We start from the raw sequence: 22629 nt of genomic DNA on the forward strand, positions 1-22629 counted from the left end.
CCAAACAAGACGTCACGGCATCTCCAGGACCCTCTCCATCCATTCATTCATCTTCCTCCAGGTTCTTAGCCCCCCAAAATAAGGAACCGAGAAGTGTTTATCCCGCAGTGCCGTTCATTCTGGAACTTCCACAGCCCGTAATACCCTGCCGATCGAAAATTTCTCCAGGGCAACACTGAAGTCCTGCCTCCTACCTAACCTTCAAACACCTCGTTCAACTAGGATCCCCGGAAAGCTCTGTTAAACTCAGTAGTAAGCTCTACTTCACTTACCCCTTACTTTTCGCAGTTGGTTGGTGTTTTCGGGTGAGGGGCTAGCTGCTTCAACGGTGGCAGTAGTCAAGGATGGCAAAACAACGAGAAATTTGGGCGCTGGCGTTAATTATGAACAGATGGATTGGTGGACCATATACTAAAAGCTTGCGACAGATCTTTACACCGTTTCCATCATCAAAAAACAGCACTTAAAGATATCACTAAACGAGCTATCGGGTGGGCGATGAATGAGGAGGAATTGAATAGTAGCAGCCCTTCCGACTCCTCTTTAACGAACACGTCCTCCCTGTCCTCGCCTACCTTCGGCCGTTCCAAACTTCCTTCAGAACAACTTTGGACGACAGCCAACTTTTCCCAAGGCCTAACACCGCCTCCAGACTTTACAGAACCGCGTGATAATTCACAACAATTTCAACAATTGGGTGGCTTTGAGGGGGATTTCGAACGATCAACTATTTTTTCTCTTGGATATCAACAGCCCCTTACACCTTCATCTATTTCTGTGATATCGGATTCTTCAGATCTGGATTCAAGGTCTAAAAAAGGGTCGTCATTGGAATCTTTCGCAACGGAGGCTATTCTAGGTCCAGGGGGTGATGTGGAGATGAGCGGGGACTTTTCAGGCGGTATCAAAGCACGAAGTAGTATTCAAAATTCCCGGAAATCTCCGATAAAGCTCGAATCAGCGTTGGATATGAATGGCGAGGGTCGAGGTTCCGATCAATTCGATGTTGACCAGTTTTTCAACTTTGACGAAGCAGCGCTTTCTGTACCTGATCCAGTAGCCCAACAGTCGTCTTCATTTCCGGCACCAATATCACTTCATAATATTGACGGCCCACAACAACAACATATGCCGTTAAGCCCTGTGCCGTTTGGCAGCAATCACTTTGGACAAAATTTCATGGAGGATGATTCCAACAACACAAATATGCGTATGGCTGGGAATCGTCGGAAAAGAAGTCAGGATCAGATTTTTGATGATAGTTTCTTTGAAATGTCAGACGATGGGAATGCTGCACAGACTATAAAATCGACACACACAACTGCTGTTAGTTCACCGACGTATTATGAGGCGCATTCGCCCGATGATTCAAGAAATGGGCAAAGGTTTACTACGCCACCAAATCCTTCAACGCCATGGGATCAGTATTCATTTAATGCGTCACAACAAGCCAGGCCAATTGCCGGTTCCTCCCGAATTAACCAGAAACGCCCTTCGTCAATAGCTTCTCAATCCAGGTCATGTGCTGTGCCACCACAACCACAACCACCATCTCATCCAGCTACAGGAGTCCATTTTCCAATGCATCTCCCGTCGACTCTGAGTGTGGACCAGATACCAACCAAATCCAGGGTTGAGACACAGATTCCAGTCAAAATTCATCTCTTCCCTTTCCCAGCCGGGGTTACCAAACTTCACTTGCCGAGACACACCATTTCAAAACCGAAGTTATATGCCAAGCCACCAGTCACAAAGTCTCCCGACATGTTGGAATTGCACGCGAATCTCGTCTGCTCTAGCGCCATGCGGAATCATGATTGGCTTGCAAGTGCTTTGGCACGTGCACGTGGAGAAGATGTTCTGCCCGGTTACAGAAAAGACCCTTCGCAAAGAATGGAAATGATTGAAGGATCTAGCGGAGATGATTCAGATGACGCACCTCGTAGTGAAAACTCGAACTCAGACAAAACAAGTCCGCTAAGTGGAGGAGAGGTCAAGATTTGCCTTGGCTGCATGTCAAGAGAAAGAAAACGGGCTGCAAGGAAAAAAGCGAAAAAGATCAAGGAAGAGGATGAATGGAAAGAGGATGAAGCAAAAAGAGCAGTGGTTTTCAATAACACGGAGGTCCGGGAATGGATGCCTATATCGAAATCTCAGTACCACTCAAGTTTGGCGCCTGGAAATCTCGAAGGTGGAATGATGGTTGAACTTCATATGAGGCTTGCCTGCTATTGTCGACACCAAGGCGAGAAAGAAGGGTTTAGGTTTGTAGCCCTACGAAACCGCTAATATACAGAATCGAGGATGTTCTAATATTATATCTAGAGTTATCTTCACGATCAAGAATCATTTGGACGAAGTCATCGCTCAACAGATTACAAGCTCTATCCTCATCACAGATGATCACAAATCCAACTCGACTCTTTCTACAATGCCTGCTGGATCTCAAGATATAAAGATCATTGGAGCGGCTTCACAGCAGGGCGTATACTCCACACTCCATCCGAACTCCAACCAGTTCGCACCTCGGCATGATGAACAAGGAATGTTTTCTCAGACGACTTCGCCAGTTGCTCAAGCCCCTCAATATTCTAACCCAGTCCGCTTCGGTTCCCCGTTTAATCGGAACGGGGGCCCGTTGTCTCCTCAATCTGCAGTATCTCAACAGTCTCCTCAGTTTGGCCCATCGCCTGGAGCTCCTCATACCAAGAAGAGAAGGATAAACTCTGTGAATAAAGTACCAGCAAACCTAGCTATGACTAAACTTGACAACCCTAACCCTTCGTTCCAGGGATCACATACTGTGCCCTCCCAGCATCAGTTTATGGCGGGTGCTTATGATATGAATAATTTTAGACAGGGAGGTCCTCTTGCAATCCAATTCCAAGAGCCTTCAACTCCTTCAGAAACGAATGACTCTCGAAGGTTTTCATTTGATGGCACATCAGGCGATTTCAGGCCCCAGATTGAGCAGTCGCAATTCACCTCTCCTCGATCTGCTTATGCCAGTGCTGTGACCAGTCCATCTCCCCGCAGCTCCTTTGTATCCCAGCAAGCTCAACAGCATGCTGTTCTAAGACAGATGCCCTCCGATTCCATGCAGAGGCATGATCGAGATGGCTCTCTAATACCAGAGATTGGTCGACTAATTCCAGGAGAAGGAACTACTCGGGGCGGGATCGAAGTCACAGTTCTAGGCAAGGGATTCGTCAACGGACTTACAGTCTTGTTTGGAGACATCCCCGCAGCTCAGAATATCTGCTACAGCAGTTCAACCCTTATTTGCTTATTACCTCCCAGATCGTCTGCTGGGCCAGTAGTAGTTACGTTACAGGGTCTTCCGCTCCAAAAGGCGCCTAGTCACTATCCTCTTTTCACATATGTCGACGACACCGAAAAGTCACTGATGGAACTAGCATTACAAATTGTGGGTATTAAAATGCATGGAAGCTTAGCAAATGCCCAAGATATTGCGAGGAGCATTATCGAGAACCGAACAGGTACTTTTGGGCAGGGTACCTCTCAGGCTTCCGACAACGGTGGTGGAAATGGTTCTCGCCAACATTCCGTCCGACGTCTTGCAGCGGAATTCGGGCAATTTGAATTGGAACCAACCCTGTTGAGATGCTTGGATACGATAGACCTTGACGATAGTCCGCACCCTGCCCGTCTCAATCTCCGAAATAAGGCTGGTCAGACGATGCTTCATCTTGCCTGTATCTTGGGGATGCAAAGATTTGTTGCAGCACTTCTGGCAAGGGGCGCGTTCTCTGATGTACGCGACAAGAACGGGTACACGCCAATGCATTTCGCGGCATTACACAACAAACCCGAAATAGTCAAACGACTTCTTCTCAATAAAGCAGATGCCAGCATTCAGACGAAGACTGGAAAGACAGCCCAAGATTTAGCACTTATGGTGGCGCAACAGACATTTGACCAGGCGCCTTCAAAACGCCATAGTCGCACTAGCTCCGGGGCGTCTGATCAGCACTTTGGTCGCAGAAGTCGAGCAAATAGTGCAGCTTCTATGCGTTCGTTATGGGGCTCGGTGGATCCAATGAGTCATGGGCGCCCGAAGCCTATGGGAATTGATGATTTCTACGCTACAAGTGACGAAGCAGTTAGCATTGACACTGATGACGAAGAAGCGGATGATATCTGGGAGAATTCGAGAAGAAATAGTCTTCGAGATATGGCTGCTGCAACAGCTGCAATGGCGAATGTTTCTGTAAAGGACAAGCTTACACTTGAAGCAGCTCAAGTTTCTCCAGGATCTACCTCCGCATCATCAACAGAGATCGCACCATCGCCTTCAGCAATGATGGCAGCTTGGAAGGAGAACTTTGCAGCGAGCCTTCAAAACTTCCAGAATCATTGGAATCTTCCAGCTATGCCTACTGCCGCCGGGTTCCAACAGAACCTCCTTCAGAATCTCAACCCGTGGTCCGCCGCAAACCCAAATCCAACCCAGCAAGACATGAAAGATGGAGATTACAAGTGGTGGGAACTTTTCAGCAATCCTCAAGCACCACCTGCTTATGACGAAATTTTCCCTTGGCCTGGACAACCTTCAAACTCTGCTGGTGATATCGTCTTAATGAGAGGAGCAGATGCGGACGATGCAAAAGTGGTGGAACCAACGATTATCGAACGTGCTGAAAGTCCCTTATCCGCATCTTCAAGTACAACTTCGCTTGATATGGGCGAGTTGCAACGAAGAATCGCAAAGGGTGGTAGAGATATCACCAAGGCACAGCAGGATGAGTACCGTGCACATGCTCGCAAGATGAAGAAGATTAGCAATGATAGACGGTTATACTTTTTCTGGGTAAGCAGAACCCTCTTCTTCTTTCCGGTGATGCAGACTACTCCGCCTTTGAACTTCGACTAACAAAACCTCTAGCTGCCTGTCTTAATTTTCATCATGATGGCCATGGCGACAAGTTGGGGACCCCGGATATGGTCCACCTCAAAGATCGTTTTCTCTTTCGCCCGGGACGCAATCCAAGACCCATCAAGTGTCAGTGATCGGTTAGGTGCAATCATAGTGAATGCAGTCGGCGGTGAGCTAGAAGCAGTGTAGTTTGTTTATATTGTTGACTTGTTCTTTGCAATTTGGTTCCTTATGTTGGATGCTATTGATATCCTCAGATTTCTTTATTGAACTAATTCCTTTGAATCTCCCCATTTAAAAAGCTGTTTTATTTTCTTTGCTCGTTTATTATAACTTACTTCGTTATTGCCTTGTGTTTTATTGTCTTCAGCGCACTTTCTTTCAGCGCAATTCCTGTCAGCGTGATAGATCGCGTCGACGTCTCCTTTAAATGTTTCTCTAAGTTATTATAACATTGGTGGATTCCTTTTTTTTGTATTTTCGTTGGTAACGAGTTCGAGTTAGGAGGCGTTTTAGTGTTTTTTTTTTGGGTATTCGTTTGTTTCTTGCATGTAGTTGAGGATGGCTTACATGCTAAGAGACACTAGGCCTTCGTAATAGCCATAATGATGACGAATGTTCGGTTTTCCTCAGTTTTTCCTCACTCTATATAGTATGTAATCTAAGGTATCATTACTTTTTGAGTTTTGAACCAGCAGACCTCATTAAATGAATATATGTGACTGAGGATAAAACCCAAGCTGAAGAGTCGTCCCTTCGGTTCAATAGTGAATGAATGAGTCAACCGGCTTCTTGTCCATTTGAGACCCTGTGATTGGTTGAGAATTCCCCACCCGCCATTGTCCAGGAAATGACTGTATCCCTCCAAAAGTTAAAAGATGTCTCAAAAGTCGGAGTCGGTTCGTATTCGGGTATGGCAATTGTGCCTTAATTGGTTGCAGATGAAATCCCCTAACCCACGAGTCTACCCCCGCAGGAAAGTCGGCATTTTCGATCCTGTGCATTAAAACCCAGCAACTATTTTGCCGAAGAAAACCCATTGCTTAAATGCATATCAAGCCGCTGATAAAGAGATGCCGGTAAAGGGGAGGCTCAAATCGGAATATTCACGGTTCCGCCCGGGCCGGAACCATTAGTAGAAACTTGAATTCAATAGCCGCTTGCCGTTTTCGAGTGATAATGTGTGATTCTGGCAACGATGCCAAACCCTGGACCTTGTATTTATACGTTTAGCTGTATACATATAGTTACTCTTCTCTATGGTTTGTTTAGTCTTTTCCTCTAAGTCATATATTGGTTACCATTTCTACAGGGCATCCCATATCTAGATCTGCCATATATTATTTCGTAGATAAATACCTTGATAATTTGGAGGCCAGTCTTTAAGCGATTCATTGAAGTGTTGCCTCAAACATTTCCTATGTAGTTCAGTTGACCCATGGCCTAATGCAGTAAAAGTCGATTTAGGAGCACTAATCTCGGTCCCTAAATCCAGGGTCGACAACATGACGTATTCCCTATGCTGTGGTTGGAAAAATACGAGCCCTAAAGACCATTTGCCATCGCTACAGTCTCTTTATCACACCATAGCTATCCTATGGCTAGCCTAAGTAATAAACATATCAGTATCGCCTCCGCGTTGAAATTGCCCTTCAGCAAAGGGGTGGGGGACGGACTAATTTATATTCCTTGACCCCTAGTTCTAATAAAAAATCCAACGAACAATAACCGTTGTTATTATCTCTTTCCCAATACATCGACAGAAACAGAAACCTTAGGCGTGCACGTGTCGTCTGATCTCAGCTATCAACGGTCAGCCCTAACTGAAATGTTTGACTATTCTTCCCAGGTTCTTTGAGTGACAGCGGCCCGAGCCCAGGCGCAAGCTGTCAAGTCGGTTGTGATTGAAATGCAGCGACGGTAAGGTCAAAATAGGAAGTTTGGTTATATCGTAGATGAAGCAATGTCTCCTATTCACTCCTTTATTCAGTTTGCCCCACACTTGAGTGGTGAATCATAGACCCTTCGAATAAACCAAAGCCAAATCTACAGCGGTCGGGATATTGGGATATAACTAGAGAAGTTTTATCCCCTTAGTGACTGATACTGAAGTTTCTATAGTAGTATATGCAATACTCCAATCAAGATAAAGGCTACAGAAATGATACCATGGCGTTTTGCAAATACTTTGCCTGAAGGAAAGTTAACATCTCGGAACAAAAGACTGGGAGGTATTAGGAGAGGACCGGTTTTTATACATATGTACCGGGGTTAACCATAAATACCGAGAATCTGATAAGATAAACACACCTATTTCACAGCAAGACTCCCTTATCAGATTCTTCGTATTTACCCTCAACGCCCGGTACGTACGCAGCAGAAATGAAGAAAAAAACCTCGGGGTCATTTAATTATTTTTTGAAAGGTAAGAACCAGGTTGATTCCCAACAACCCCATTGGATCAAGTTGTTTAACTCCATTGATGCAGATTAGAGCCCTTTAGCTGCAAGAGTTGGACAGAAAGTCGAGCACTTCGACAAAAAGTCCTGCACATCTTATTGGTTGAACGGCTGCAAGTCTCTTCCTAAAATAGCTATACTTTCTGTCCAACCTGCTCGACTTTCTGTCCAACTCGCGCAGCTAAAAGACTCTATTGAAGCTCGGGATATTATGAATCTAAACAAGCATTTTCCGGCCTTTGGCCGGAGTAGGAACTGTTATGGCTTAAACAATATCAGTTTACCAACGCTTAAGATCACTGAAACCCCAAGATGCCCTGTGCACATATCTGATATACTATTTGGTTGACTCAAGGTATGTTGGAACCAATATCTACTGGCTGACTCAAACATATTTGATAGAATATCTACTAACTCCAACATATTTGATAGAATATCTACTTACTGACAAACATATTTGATAGAGAAAAAGAAAACCCCTCAAACCTGGCCAATCAAAACCTTTAAATAACACATTGCATATCGGTATATCTATATACTTATTAGATATGCGTAGGTAAAGAAGATGTCGGATATCGAGCTCGAAGGTCACCTTCCAAAGACCACCAGCACCTGCTCCTCCTTCTCCTCTTCCTCCAAGCCGTCATTTCCAGGCCGGCAAACCTCTCTCCCCCCCACCATCTGCCCTTCAAGGGGATGTGCGGTTGGTGGCATACCATAGTCACTATAGCTGGGGTTTTTGGGATACTAGTACTTTTTTTCTCTTTGGTTATGCTATTTTCCTTTGTGTTATCTTTATTTTTCTCCTTTTTTCTTAGGCGGGGGTTTCCTTAGTCATCAACCTTGTAAGAGGAGTGCGGTTGGTAGCATACCATAGTTACTATAACTGGGGGACTGGCATTGGGGATAGGTCTTTACGCCATAGTTTATACTGCATGCGATGGTTGTACCTAGAAACAATTCAAATGACTTCACACACACACACACACACGTAGGTAAAGAAGATGAAGGGTTTAACAATGCCAAGATACCAACGGTTGCTCCCGAGGACTTGGCTTTGAGGCTCAAGTGTACGCGAATGTGTCTTACCTGCGCTATCATGGTGTCATGAGCATGCACTATGATCGTAGCAGGGGTCGGACCGGTGTCAATATCGTCTTAATCGAATACACGTGGTGACGGGGCTTATTTCAGTGGTAAGCTGACTTTTTTGGTGAAATTCTAATGACCGGCATCCATTTAGAGCTCTAGCTGGCATGGAATATATTTGACAAATGCAAGTCTTCCCACGACCGGGTTTATCTCGAGATGAACATGTGTTTCTGCAGAGAAACATTAGGACTATTCTACACTTGTATCAGAATGGTCTGTTGACGGAAAGCTTTCGACTTCAACACGTTATCTGGGACCGGCAGAGAGACGCCGGGAAAACACGAGATATCATCCAACTCTCCGGATCACTAGTACCGGTAGTAGGGCCCTTATACTAGTAAGCGAAAGAAACGGAATAATCGCTCTGGGCGATTTCACATGATAAAATGCTCAAACAGGGTGTTTGAGGGCTCAGGAGAAATAGTATCCCTGGTCGCGCTTGTATGAAAATCCGATCCGATCCGAGAAAATCCACACACCTGGTTGCGTGCTGCGACAAACCTGACTCTAAGAACTTCTTTGGGATAGACCCCACAACGTTTAATTTTGAGCCCCATCGCGCCGGTTGATCTGATATCGTGTTTAGTTGGAATGAGAATCATGTACTGCTTTGTATGTAGTTAGTCGGGTATAATATATTGTATTAATGCACAGGCAGTTGACTTTACCAGCTTGTACATAGAGAGTATCGTTACGTGTCTTTTTATGTTTCTTCCCATCTTTCGTTTTGCCAGGAGATCGAGAGGTGATGATGATGATGGAAGGTATTTGAAGGGAAAATATTCTTTTTTTGATAAGTTGCATGATGTTTGCCTGAACGGATCTCGGAGATCTGAATACTATAGGTTCGACTGAGGGGTACCCAAGGAGCTAGAACCAAACATGTTCTAGAGGCGAGGGAGGTGATTGGGTGCAGGGGTTGGTTAGACGTAATCGGTCAAGGAGAGTTTTTTTACTTGCAGCTTATCCCAGGAGCTACAGAGGTCGCACTGCAGGATGTCGCATGGTAGAGTAGCAACGGTGACATGCTGTACTCGACGGATATGGTTACATTGAGCTTTACAAGTTTTATGGTAGGTTGTGGTGAAAGTGACAGTCATAATGGTGGTGGTGCTGATGGTGCGTGCGTCTGGTGTCTGGTGTCTGGTGTCTGTCTTGTCTGGCGTCAGAAAAGCCTTCCCGCTTGAGTTACAGCACCCACTTCCAAGTTCCCATATTTATAATTTCTTCCCTCCCCTCCCTTTATATTTTTCCCCAACCATCAGCTACTAATTACTTTTCTATTTTACACCTATTATTCATTACTACTAGTATCATCTCACCTAGCTCCTCCTAACCCCTCTTATCCACGGAATTCATCTCATCTTCCCCACTTCGCTCCCCTCTGTCAGTACTTTACTATTCAATAGTTGCAAAGATGGTCCCGCCTGCGCACTCTGCTGCCCAGGCGACTTCACATTCCCCCAAAATGTCGCCAGCTCCCTCAACATTCCACCGTACAACTTGTCACTCTCCTAGTCATTTAAGCACCCTCTCAATACCAGATATCTCTGAGGATTTGATGTCTCTAGATGTAGGCGGAGGCCCAGCCATTCCAATCGTCTCTCCTGCATCTCCTCCTGTAATGTCTGCTGCTCTCAATCCTGCCCACAGTCCGTTGCCGATTAAGCAAACACAGCACTCGTCGATTGCCAAATCTGTCATGAGCACACCTGCGATGACTCGAACCAATTCTGGTGGGCGCGATATCGACCATCTTGCACCTCCTCCTACTTCTGCAGCTATTGGCCTAGGGTTAAACCTTTCGGACACGCCAGTTGCTACTGCTCCAAATTCTCCAAGAATGTGAGTTTCTTATGATCTTATGACTCAGTTTAAGGAATTCTTCGTATTGACAGTAATCCAGCCGGGCCACAACCTTAGACATTCCGGGTCTCACAAAATCTAAAGTGTCGCCCGATGGCCGCATTGCAAACCGTGATATCGGTGCGAAGCTTGTTATCGTGATGGTTGGACTTCCGGCTCGAGGGAAGAGTTACATCACAAAGAAGGTGGCAAGATATCTTAATTGGCTTCAGCATGACACTGAAATCTTCAATGTTGGTAAGAGAAGGCGTCTTGCTGCTGGCGCTCCGGATGGTTTGGTCTCCACCTCAGGACCTGTCACGGCAGCGAATTTGCTCAAATTGTCAAATACCTCATTTGCCCCCCTCCCCCCTCCAGTTAATGGACACAAGCGCACCGATTCCAGTGTTAGTGATATTGCAGGGGGACTAGACCAATCTGCCGCATTTTTTGATCCAGCGAACAAGGCTGCTGCAGAGCTTAGGGAGAAGGTTGCTTTGGAGACACTGGATGAACTTCTAGACTACGTGCTGCATCGCGGGTCTATTGGGATCTTGGATGCCACAAACTCAACCTTGGAAAGGAGAAAGGCTATCGTAGATAGAGTTAGAGAGGTTGCGGGAAAAGAGTTGGGTGTGCTATTCTTGGAGAGCGAGTGCCATGATCAGCAGTTGCTTGAGGCAAACATGCGTCTGAAACTGAGTGGTCCGGATTATAAAGGGCAGGATCCAGTGAAGGCATTGGAGGACTTCAAGAAACGAGGCATGTTTCCCATCAATGAGCGAATACTAGGAGCTATCCATACTAAAACTTGTTTCAGTTGCCATTTATGAAAAGAACTATGTCACCCTTGGTGAATTCGAGGAAAAACAGGGAATGCAGTATATCAAGGTATCATTAATTGACTTACTCTTTGGAGGTTTGGTAAACTAATTTGTCTTCTAGATGATTGATGTTGGACGCAAGGTGGTAACCCACCAAGTTAAGGGCTTTCTTGGCGCCCAGACTGTTTATTTCCTTTTGAATTTCAATCTTGCTCACCGTCAAATATGGATTACTCGCCATGTAAGAAATTTATTTTCGTTATTTAAAATTGGTATTAAAGCATCTGCTCTAACAGAATTTTTTTAGGGCGAATCCACCGACAATGTGCTTGGTAAAATTGGAGGAGATGCCCCCTTGAGTGAGGAGGGAAAGAAATATGCGAAAGCTTTAACATCTTTTATGGAGCGTAAGTTTTCAAGAAGCTTCGGGATCAATTCTTCTTAAGCTAAATTCTACTTTTATAGATCAACGCACCCTTTTCCGGCAACGTCAATTACAGAAACATGAGTCCGTACATATGCCCCCTCGTGCCGGTGATATCACACCTCCCAACCCTGAATATTCCAAGGGAGATTCAATGGACGAGGATGGCAAGCCTGCAGAGAAGAACTTTTGTGTGTGGACATCAATGCTTCAAAGGAGTATCCAGACTGCTCAATACTTTGATGAGGAGGAGTTTGACATCAAAGAAATGCGGATGCTCAATGAGCTCAGCGCGGGAGTGGCTGAAGGAAAGACGTATGATCCCCGCTACCTTATATCTTACATATTGGCTCACTGAATAACAACATCTTTGGTCTTTAGATACAATGATATTAAATCCATATGGCCAGACCAGTATGCTTTGCGTAAAGCAGATAAGCTTCATTATCGCTATCCTGGAGTTGGCGGCGAATCATATTTGGATGTAATCAACCGTCTTCGCGCAGTCATCGTTGAGGTGGAACGTATGACCGACCATGTGTTGTTGATTGGACACCGAGTCGTTGCAAGAGTCCTTCTAGCATATTTTCTTGGATTGGACAGAAAAGACGTTGCCAAATTGGACGTTCCATTGGGCAGGATTTATGGCCTTGAACCGGTGAGATGCACATTTTCTTCTATATTGTCAGTTTTTACAGATATGCTAACGTGTATTGATAATAGAAACCTTATGGGACTCAATTCAACACATATCAGTACAACCCCGAAACTCAATGGTTCGATCAAATTCCAAATAGCCAGCTCATGAGCGAGGAAGGAACGCTTGTCAAGGTCAACAATTAAGTTACTAAGCTCTAATCGCCTCCATGAGCGGTGCTATCTGGAATTACTCCTTTTCTTTTAACATCTTACCTGAGTCATTTTTGTGGGTTTCCTTTTCCTTTTTTTCCTTCTAGCTTTACCCTCCCTCTTCTACACTCTGGGGAGCCTAGGGTACAGATAATCTTATTTTATCTTGTACTCTTAATGTTTTCGGTTTAAGGATATTATGGCGAAAAGAATGTGCGTGATGGATGGGAAGGCAGACTGAAAGCCGTTGTTCGGTTTTGTCCGGTTTTGGTGGGCGTTTGTGATATTGATTCTTTTCTTTTTCCAAAAATTCGTCCTCTTTTACAATCCCCTTCATCTCTCTACGAGATTTACATGTACAACTACATATCTCTCAAAAACTCTCTACTTTGAGTTTCTTTCCTCCTTGGCCGGTCTGTCGGGGTGATATTTTCGCTCTGCATTTAGGAATAAGCTTTTTTTTTGCATTTCTTTTTCCCCGGGAATTTGTTTTTCTTCTCACTCTTATATCCCATTGGTATATAGGCTTTTTTCTTTTATGGCACGCCACTTTTCTAGCGTTTTTATATTCCTTTTCCCATGTCTTTCCTCAGATTTCTTTTAGATGAGGTTGGGAATTTGCGGTCAGCCTAGACGCAACCACGATTCTTCGGCGGGGGACTCGATCTTCACAGTGGTTGCTCCGTTACGGTAGATAGATGGTGGGGTTAAATGTCGTGTTGTACCCAATGAACGTCACGTGCCTTTGTGCGTCTGCATCTAGCCAACAATATATTCTGTCTTTTTTTTGTTTCAAACCGGGGTGGCCCTCGAAAAACAAAAACACTGGCAAATGAGAGCAAGATGAGCCGAGCCGTCTATCTCATCACTCATCACTGTAGAAACACTTTCGTTCGCCCGGGGAAATTCCGCTGCCCTAGCTCGACGAGATGCGGTCTTCCAGAAGCCATGATGTTATGTAGAGGCGGGTTTGGCCACATGTAGTTTGGCCCTCTCTTTTTTTATTCCGCCCCGTGCAATTCTCCGTTATTCAACTGACGGAATGCTCCAGAGATGGAGATTGCTGACTTCGGTTGAGATCGGGACCATGGGTTGTCCGTCGCCTTTCTTTGCTTTTTTGTTTCCCCACAGTCAAACTTCAGTCTTTCGTGGAGGCGGGGGAGAAGAAGCTAGGGCGCAACTCCACAATATACTTTTCGGGGGGAAAAAAAATGAGGAGAAAAGAAAACATGTCCTGTTTTTGAATTCGTATTCTGCTACGTTTCTCCTGATATACATGTTTTCCAAAGATCCCCCCCTCCACCCCCCCCCCTCTCCACCTAGGACAACATTAACAGACCGCAAAGTTAGTTAACTAGTGGTTGATAGGTGGGGTTAATATAAAAAATAAGGTTCATCTTCTCTTCAACGCCTGTGTGTCTGTCTGTGGTTGATGATGATGCACGACGATCATCCATCCAGCTATCCCCACGTACGTTAATGTTCCACTTTTCTAACGCATTTCCCGAGGAGAAGATTCCACAGAAAGTGTGTGTGTATGTGTGTGTGCAAGAGAGGAGATTGACAGCTCCCTAGATAGATTCCCGTAAGACAGGATAGGGTAGAAGGAAGGGCTGCTAATGAATAAGTAAAGGCAAAGCTAGCCCGTCTGTAAAGGGGATTTGAAAGAAATGAAAAAAAAAAAAAACGAAAAAAAAAACGAAAAAACCGGAAATGACAGAGAAAAAAAAGATACAAACGCAAAATTCGAAGCTGCCTGACCCATGAACAAGAATAACAATAATAAACTCGAAAAACAGTATAAAATCGCGTAAAAATCACAAAAAGCCACCCATTTTGTTTTGCCGTTCCCACATCACCCACGAAACCCCAAAGCCCAATTCTCCCCCTCTTTTTTTCGTTCTTTCTTTTTCTGCTTTTTTAAAAAGGAAATCTGCCCCTGCTTCTGATCGGTGTTTTACAAACCAGCCTTAAAAATAAATAAAAATTGATGAAACCCTGGAAATAATAAAAAGTTAATGACCGTCACGGATAAATAATCACTCTGAAGTGAACCCCCCCCCAATTTCTTTCCCTCTGCATTCAAGCTAAGGCCGATTGACGGCCCTTGCCATCCTCGCACCTTCAACCGCTAGCTTGTCGGCTTGAGAATTCCCATCATTATGTCCAGTATGACCCTGTACCCACTCGAATCTCGTTTGGCTACCATACTCTACTCTCTCCTTGACCTTTTCCAGGATTTTTTCGATCAAATCTTGATTTTCCACAGGCCTTCCCACACTCGTAATCCAATTGTTTTTTATCCAGTTGATGTGCCAAACTGTGACACAATTGATGGCGTATTTGGAATCAGTATAAATCAACACCTCGCGGTGCAGTGGCGCAACATTGATGGCGCGGAGAATTGCAGTAAGTTCAGCTCTCTGATTTGTCTGGCGAGGACCTATGAGGGGTTCAGAAATATTTCTGGAACTTGAACGTTAGTAAGTATGCGCATTGGAGCGATCAATGAAATAGATATCCCACCTCGCATCCCTATCGCCGAACCACACGCCAACACCAGCCATAGCTGTATCTCTACCATTTCCGAGAGCACTTCCATCGGTATAAATCCTGAGGATGGAGTTCTTTTTCGCAGTAACCCTCGGCTTCGGTTTTTTGCGCTCCGCCTCCTCGGATGTGGAACCGTCGTTTTCCTCCCTCGGATCTGCTAAAGACACACTGGGAAACTGTTGCTGATGTTGCATATGCTCCACGGGGGAGACACTTTCCTGCTGCACCAAATTGTTTCCCACGCTCTTCCTCTTCTTTAGAGCAGGCGTGCTCTGTTCCGGGTCCGATGAAGACCCGTCTCTGCCAAAACTCTTTACACTCTCCCCCGCACCGTTCCTGGCAGCCTTTTCGCGCCCATTGACGCTCACCGGCGATCCCTCACTGCCACCGGACCCACTGCCGTTGACAAAGGCCTCAGCTTCCTCGCGGGTAGGGAAACATCGGACCTTTGGTTTCTGAACGCCGACGACTTGCTGCTCAGCTGAGGCCCAATCAGTGTATACGCCGGGAGTCTTGCCGCTGCGAACACCGTAGAATTTCGCTGTATATGAGGACGATGCAGGATCGAGCGAGGGATCAGTCCCTGAAAGAAACAGCTGCGCTTCTTCTTCGGAAGGGAATGACTTGACTATGCAATATTAGGTTGTGGATCATACGACGGAAAAGCTAGTGAACAACGCACAGGAATTGATTGAAGGGAAGGGGTTGGGGGGGGTTGGGAGGGAGGGGCGGTCCAAGGAAGCTACATACATTTTGCTCCCTTGAAACCAGTGATCTGCCCTAGACAATCCTTCCAACTGGTGTAAATACCAGGGTTAAACCCGGTCCGTACCGCGTAGTACTTCATCTCTCCGGCCCTCTTCCTCTTGGTGCCCGTAGCCCCGTCGCAGACGGGGGCACTCTGAACTGATGGTGAAGCCACTTCGAAAGTTCTAAGAGGGCTATATTCTTTTCCGGGACGGAAGAGCTGCGATCCGCGGAGCAGAGAGCTGTAGTTCTCGTTCAGTATTGAACGAAGAGTATGAGACCGCAATGACACTTTGAAAGAGAGAATTGTGTATCTTCAAACTATGGACAATTACTCACCAGAGGCAAGATTTGTGGAAGGAGGCTATGGAGGAGGGGTAGTGGGTGATATGTATGGAATGTGGAGGGGTGGTTGTGTATGATGCCGGCTAGTGGTTGAGGGAGGTGGAGGAGTTTTATTTTGGTGAGACGCGTTTTGGGGGACAACAGATTTTTTTTGACTATTCTTGCAATGACGTAGAATGTACCCGGTCACGGTATCGATAGAAAACAGCACTCGGAAGTGTGGGTTGAATGTATTGCCCAGAAGCAGCAGCAGTAGGCTGCAGTAGCAACTCCGCCGAGATTGTAAGATGATAAATCAGTATACTTTTTTTGAGATATAAAGATTAGAAGTGAGGTTTGGAGAAATGTGAAGGAGAGAGCGAAAATAGTTGTGGGTAATATTGGAAGTAACGGTAGTGATAAAAAAAAAGTCAGTCTAGCAGTCTCCTGCTCGCTCTGGGTAGACGATTCCCCCCTCCTTTTTAGCTGTTTCCCAAGCTGCACTGTGCAACTCACACCCACCCACCACCACAGGCAACACACCACTCACATACCTAGAAGAGAGGTCCCGGGGGTGGGTGGAGCAGACCAGACCAGAGAAGGGGGGGGTTGCGTTGCAGAAGGGGGGTGTTGTTTGGACTGGGCACTAGCTAGGCTTTTCCGCTTCTTCTTCTTCTTTGTTGCCCACCCCCCCCCCCCCCCCCCCTCTCCTCCTCACACCCCCGGAGTCACTGCGGGGGGAGGGGAATTGGGGGGGGGGGGTGTACGATTTCTCGGCCAAAGGGGAAGAGGCTTGAATCGTCAAATGACCTCAAAAAACTTGGCCGGATGGAAGAAGGAAGAAGGAGAAGAGGCTCTTTCCCTATCGATGCGCGGATATGAGAGGTAGGTAGTAGATAGTCTACATGTGCATACATATGCGTATACGCAAGAAGAGTAGACGCACGAGGTGATGCCTTCAATTCTTTTTTTTATTCCTACGATGCCGATCGTTCTATCATCGTTCGTTGATGTCCGTTCGAGTCAACCTGACCATCTTTTAAACTAAGAAAGGTAGAGAGTACTAGCGTGCAAGCCCAAAAGAGAAAGGTAGTAACGAAATAAGGAAACAGAGTAACTACATGTACATAAGTAAGTTGGGATGAATGGCGAGATGATCACTCTACCAGTAATAACCAGTAACAGAGAGAGTGAGAGAGAAAAAGGAATAATGAGAAGGGGGGGAGTGTTAAGTGTAAGAGTGAATGTGGAGGAGGATGAGGAGGGGGTATGCTTTTTTACGATTCATATCACAAGTTCGCCGGAAGAGGATGGGGCCTGGCAACTGCGGAGAACACTGTAGAGAGTATGTTGGTGCGGGCGAGCAAGCAGCCAGAGAGGCGATGGAAGTGGGATCAGCTTATGATATAGGATATACGCGTGCGCGGCCCAGTCAGGGATAGAAAAGTAAGGGAAAAAATAAAAAAAACAAGTTGCTCTGGAACTTTCAATCCGTTTGGACCCGTGGAGATGAGGAGTTATGGACTGAGAGTGAAAATGGGATTACAATTGACCCATCCATTTCCATTCGCGGGGGGGGGGGGGGGGGGAGAGGTGGTGAGTAGAGAAATCGACATGGGTTCTAACTATTTACTTTTTCTTACGGGTTCTGGCCCGAAGGGTGGACTATGTAGTAGCTCGTCCCTTGCTGGTTCTCACTGCGTATCCCCATAAATCATGGTGGGGGGGAGTAGGAGATGTAGGAAGGAGAGGGGGGGGTTGGACGCTGAGAGGAGGAGGGGATGAAGAGAGAAGTGCGTGAGAAATGGTGCAACAATCCGGTCCTAATCACATTGAGGAGGCGAGTAGTGGAGTACCTACTCCACGAGTCTACTTCCACCTACATCCTGCAGTGTGCCCGATCCGCCATATCGTCTCTCCCGTTCATGTACAGTCAGGTATTTTGATACGGTACCAACAGTCGCGGGTAGGCAGGCAGGCAGTCGTTATTCGCACAACCCCCGCCTTCGCGAATTCCTCCCTGGTCAACTTCTCAACTCACACCCCCCATCATCATCGTCTTCCTCCTCCCCTCCTCCACTTCCAACCCCCTCCCCCTCCCCCTCCCCCTTAGTTAAATAACAACCCACCAGCAGTAGCAGCAGCTACCAATGCACCCCACCAAACAAATATTATTGGAAAACGGCCCCCATCCATCATCACCATCATCGATGAGCCCCCCGTCGACTGGCCATTGAAGAACATATCGACCCGGGGCTATTGTCTCTTTCGGCGTTAACCACCTCTTTCAAACAATTCCTACCACCCTGCGAGCTTCGAACGTTTCGATCAAGTATTCAGATCGCCTACATATACTAGCTTCCCCCCCCCCCCCCCCCCAAAAAAACCTCTTCCCAAAATTCAAGTCACGATGCCCAACCTTCCCTCTCCAGTGGTTGAGGGATGGGATTTTGGGGGGGGGGGGGGGGGGGGGATGGGCTGCGAGCTCGCCGGTTCCCAATCTACACAAGCTCTCCCAACATACCCTGCAACTATTACTCTATTAACCCAACCCAGCATCATATCACCAGCTCCTATCCCTATGGCCCTGTCTGTACGTCCGCCTGAAAAAAAGTAAACAGCATACTGAGCTCGACATCATTGCAAATCCATAGCCACCAAAATAACCGAGTCTTAGCATATGCAATAGTACCGATTAGGTATACCTGCAGAACCCACCTCTTCCCTTCAAATCCGTAGAAACCGCGGAGGGTAAGGCTACTTATGTAGTGAAGGTAGTAGAAGAGGACAAGAGGGTAAGGGTTACTACTACTACCAGTACCCTAATAATCGTGCCTTCGTTCCGTAGATAATTCCATGGCACGTTTCCGATACAAATTGCCCCTCAATCAAAGCTCTTTTTCTTGTTCAGAATCTCAGGGCAACCGAAATGAAGGTCCGGAAAGAACAACGAGAAGGAGCAGCGAGAAAGCCCCGATTCAACTAAAGAAAAGGCCAGATCGGAGTACGGAGAGCTACTAACTAACCCTAACAACATTATTTACCCCTCCGGATGCGGTAAAAACGGGTTTTACTAGAAAACCTAAATCACGTGAAAGCCAGAACCGAAGCTTATTCATAGCACAAGACATCACTCACACTGACTGCAGCTGGCCAAGGAGCTTTTCCGGAATAAGCGAATATTATTGTATCCAAACCCACCCTTCTTGAAATAATCGAAATAGCTATGCTTCACTTATGATAATGAGCGAGGAGGAGGAACAAGAAGAAGAAAAAAAAATCTTCGGCATTAGTTATATAATATCGTCATTGAGAATAAGAAAAAAGGGGACGCCTATATAAACGCCACTGTTCGCCAGTGCAAAAATACAAATTGCAAAAAGAAATCCACCACCCATAACAAAAAAAAAATAATAATAATAAAAATAATAAAGAAAGGCGCAGAAAAGGAATGATTCGTCGTTCCTTCGGTATGAAGGCCGCGATACACACGAGGAAATAGAAAAACAAAGGGGTAAAAAAAAAAAACTCTTGGTATGTGCAGAAAAGTATACAAGAATGAAAAGAAAAAAAAAGGAAAGGAAAAGAGAGAAGGAAAAAAAAGATTGTAACAAACTCCGGGTCATCGATCCCTCTATGCCTGTATTTTACCCTCGCAGCTAACCCTACCCACCCCCGTTGACCATAATTCCAATGTCCATCTTTCCAAAACAGGAATCCTCAAAAATCATGTAATGGCCTTAAATAAACAAAATGAATGCACGTAGAGCTGAACGCTTTACCGGTGAACCGCTTCCAAAAAGAAAAGAAAAAAATCACCCCTAAACTTTCTCAGCCACCAATTAAACTTCCACCGTGTCTACCCTGATCGTAGGCGAGTCATCCTTAGTCTCCATCGTCTAATCCTCGGTTACAAAATGAGTTGCATAAATAATATTTTATGCCTCCCGTTACACCCTCAAAATAGCATCGGCATGTTCGATCTCCTTTCCCTTTCCTGTAGAAGGCATATCTGACGAGTCGCACCCGCTGTCAGGGCTTTGTGCACGCATATCTGGATCAAGTGAATCTCCGGCCTCTTCTGGTATGGCTTGGGTGACAGTTCTCCGAAAACTACGGCCCCTGGCCTCCTTCCAGGCCTTACTACTTGGTGCCGCGGTTGTACTGACACGGCCATTGTCTGAACTTGATCCCCAGCTATGTCTCTTCCAGTCCTCAAGATAGGCAGGCCTCGTACGCTTTCCAGAGCCGCTAGTGCTGCTGTTTTTCTCGTTAGAAGCTTCTGGTTTCGAGGTCGGATAAAGATAATATCCGTATCCCGCTGGATCCGCTCCGAGAATTGACATGCGTTCTATTTTTTGATCTTCGGTGTAACCACCAACACCATCGGGTTTTCTGCCGTCTGATCGTCTGCGGAATGATTTTGCACGTGCCAAGGAACTGGAAGATCTTGGTCGCGAAGAAGAAGAAGAGTTCGATTTCGGCATAGGAGGAAGCGGTGGGAGATATTCTTGCGTGAGGTCTGCAAGATCCGGGTGGGACTGGCTACGGCGCAGGAAGTTCCCCAGTGAGCTCCTTCTCCTTGGCTGGTGGTTCTCGTGACTTTGACTTGTCATTGACCTTGGAGGTGCAGAAGGCATGGTATATGGTGAGTGGGCATCCATGACACTCGAAAGTGGTGAGGGATGTTTTTGGTAGCTGTCCGTTGACCTTTTTACGGGCTTTGGAAGCTTTGTAGTGTTCGGTGATACCTGCTTTGGCGGAGAAATGGGTTCCACTGGGGTATCTGCTATGGCTGTCGCCGAACCACCACCCATCGTAACTATTGAGGCCGATGATAATGACTTAATCAAAATTGATGGGGACGAGTTTGAGGGTGAGGTTGCTGCTGTAGATGCATCTGACGTAAATTCGAGTGAGGAAGCAGACGAATTTGACGGAGATGGTGCATGACGGGCAAAAGGTGGCCGTACCTCTGCGGGTATGGATGCAGTTGATGAGGTTCGAATGGTTGGGAGAGCTGGTTCTGAATTTGCACTTGAACTTGAACCTTCACTGTCTGAACGCTCCCTGGTAGGTCCAGTGGGTAGTGATGCTGTAGAAAATCCAAGACTCTTCGAAGCAGGTCCACTGATGATAGGATTGGCGATTTCGGCTTCAGCAAGCACAGGTGTCTTCTTTGAAAATTTCCAAAATGAAAACATAGCTCTTAGGCTACTCCGCTTCTTGACAGCTTGGGAAGCATCTTTGGTTCCGGCAGGGACTGACTTGGAAGATCGAAGTTTCGGCATTTTGTGTGATCTGTATTTGTTCTCCCTCTCTCTCTCTCTCTCACTTTTTTTTTTTTACTTTTTATTTTTCTCCCTCACTATCTGTTTTCCAAATCCTTCTCTTCTAACTCACTCTTCTTTCTTCTTTCTCTGTCTCGATTAATATAATTGTTGCAATAGTAGTGGCAGTATTGGATATAATAGTGGTGTGCTAATAATATGAGGGTTGCCGTTACTGCTGGATGGGAGCGAGTGATACTTGTACAGCTACCAGATACTAGCAATTGATGGATTAAGGTTTATAGAAACGAGGGTAAAGTAAGGCAACTAGGCCGGAAAGCAAGCGAGCGAGGATGTGGAGATAAATAGGAGAAAAGGGAATGAAAAGAAAAGAGTGGATGAGAAGAGGACAGGAATGGTTATTAGAGAAGAGGAAGGACAGGGAAAACAAGGAAGTCACAAACCTGGAACAACTAGTAATGTAGTAAGTCAGGCATAATCAAATGGAGTGATGACGATAGCCAATATGCGCGAACATCTTAGTACTATTTCCAAGGGAAAGGGGTGCTGCATCGACTGGCCGCCGACACTGGGCAGGACAGACAATTACGCGCACCCTAGACAGCTCTAGAGTAACGATTTTCGCCCTGTAACTTGACCCAGGCAATCGGAAAAACCAGCCGAGAAGCAAAAATATCAGACAAGACAAGACAATTTTAAGACAAGGGCACCTCAACCACCACCCACGGAATGATAGTAGATGCACGGAAGGGTGCAACATGATATGCACGGAACAGAGCAACATGGGCTATTGACTGACTGACATTGATTGACCGCACATCTCGCTGCAGCAACCGCGATCCCATCCAATCAATGATCGCCAAACTGGAGTCGCAATAGACGTGTTCATGGGCGGAACATGACTTATGGCTTGGAGAGTGTAGGCGTGTAGTACTGTGAGACTGATCCCGCTCCTATCCAGATAAATAAATCCAATGTAAAAACATCCTCTCGAGTTTCATAAAGACTCGGGAGTAAAATAGGAATCCATACGGCAACACACACCAACAAGGCCATTCACCAACTCACCTACTACGTACTAGTCTTCACATACATGCCTACCTCAAACCTTCTGATGAGCTCAATGCAGTCGATACAGCGCACAAAACGGATGGGATACCAATGAGGAATTCGTGGCATGGTGTAGCCGGGTTCGAAACAGCATCATCAGACATTATGTAGGTTATAGGAAGGAAAAGAAACCAGCGCGAATACGTGAACTCGA

The 22629-nt window shown here is 46.0% G+C and overlaps 5 protein-coding genes across 5 annotated transcripts; 2 read left to right on the forward strand and 3 right to left on the reverse strand.

The window, feature by feature from the left end:
* Positions 1-498: 498 nt before the first annotated feature.
* On the forward strand, positions 499-5086 carry H6S33_010251 (uncharacterized protein; the record flags this gene model as incomplete). The annotated part of the gene is made up of 3 exons (XM_044841616.1): positions 499-2264; positions 2326-4831; positions 4907-5086. 3 exons carry the CDS (start codon positions 499-501, stop codon positions 5084-5086), a joined length of 4452 nt encoding a protein of 1483 aa, XP_044697394.1.
* Positions 5087-8796: 3710 nt separating this feature from the next.
* On the reverse strand, positions 8797-9188 carry H6S33_010252 (uncharacterized protein; the record flags this gene model as incomplete). Its single annotated transcript, XM_044841617.1, has 4 exons — positions 8797-8836; positions 8887-8937; positions 9010-9116; positions 9177-9188. 4 exons carry the CDS (start codon positions 9186-9188, stop codon positions 8797-8799), a joined length of 210 nt encoding a protein of 69 aa, XP_044697395.1.
* A 737-nt stretch (positions 9189-9925) lies between these two features.
* On the forward strand, positions 9926-12444 carry H6S33_010253 (uncharacterized protein; the record flags this gene model as incomplete). Its single annotated transcript, XM_044841618.1, has 8 exons — positions 9926-10353; positions 10415-11115; positions 11174-11244; positions 11299-11418; positions 11485-11584; positions 11643-11916; positions 11983-12259; positions 12325-12444. The coding sequence occupies 8 exons, from the start codon at positions 9926-9928 to the stop codon at positions 12442-12444; spliced, it is 2091 nt and encodes a 696-aa protein (XP_044697396.1).
* A 2093-nt stretch (positions 12445-14537) lies between these two features.
* Positions 14538-15850, reverse strand: H6S33_010254 (uncharacterized protein; the record flags this gene model as incomplete). Its single annotated transcript, XM_044841619.1, has 3 exons — positions 14538-14916; positions 14977-15631; positions 15754-15850. 3 exons carry the CDS (start codon positions 15848-15850, stop codon positions 14538-14540), a joined length of 1131 nt encoding a protein of 376 aa, XP_044697397.1.
* Positions 15851-20024: 4174 nt separating this feature from the next.
* On the reverse strand, positions 20025-21365 carry H6S33_010255 (uncharacterized protein; the record flags this gene model as incomplete). The annotated part of the gene is made up of 1 exon (XM_044841620.1): positions 20025-21365. One exon carries the CDS (start codon positions 21363-21365, stop codon positions 20025-20027), a length of 1341 nt encoding a protein of 446 aa, XP_044697398.1.
* Between the last annotated feature and the right edge of the window lie 1264 nt (positions 21366-22629).

Source organism: Morchella sextelata, assembly GCF_020137385.1.
Source record: "Morchella sextelata strain SCLS chromosome Unknown scls_4, whole genome shotgun sequence".
NCBI classification, from domain to species: Eukaryota; Fungi; Ascomycota; class Pezizomycetes; order Pezizales; family Morchellaceae; genus Morchella; species Morchella sextelata.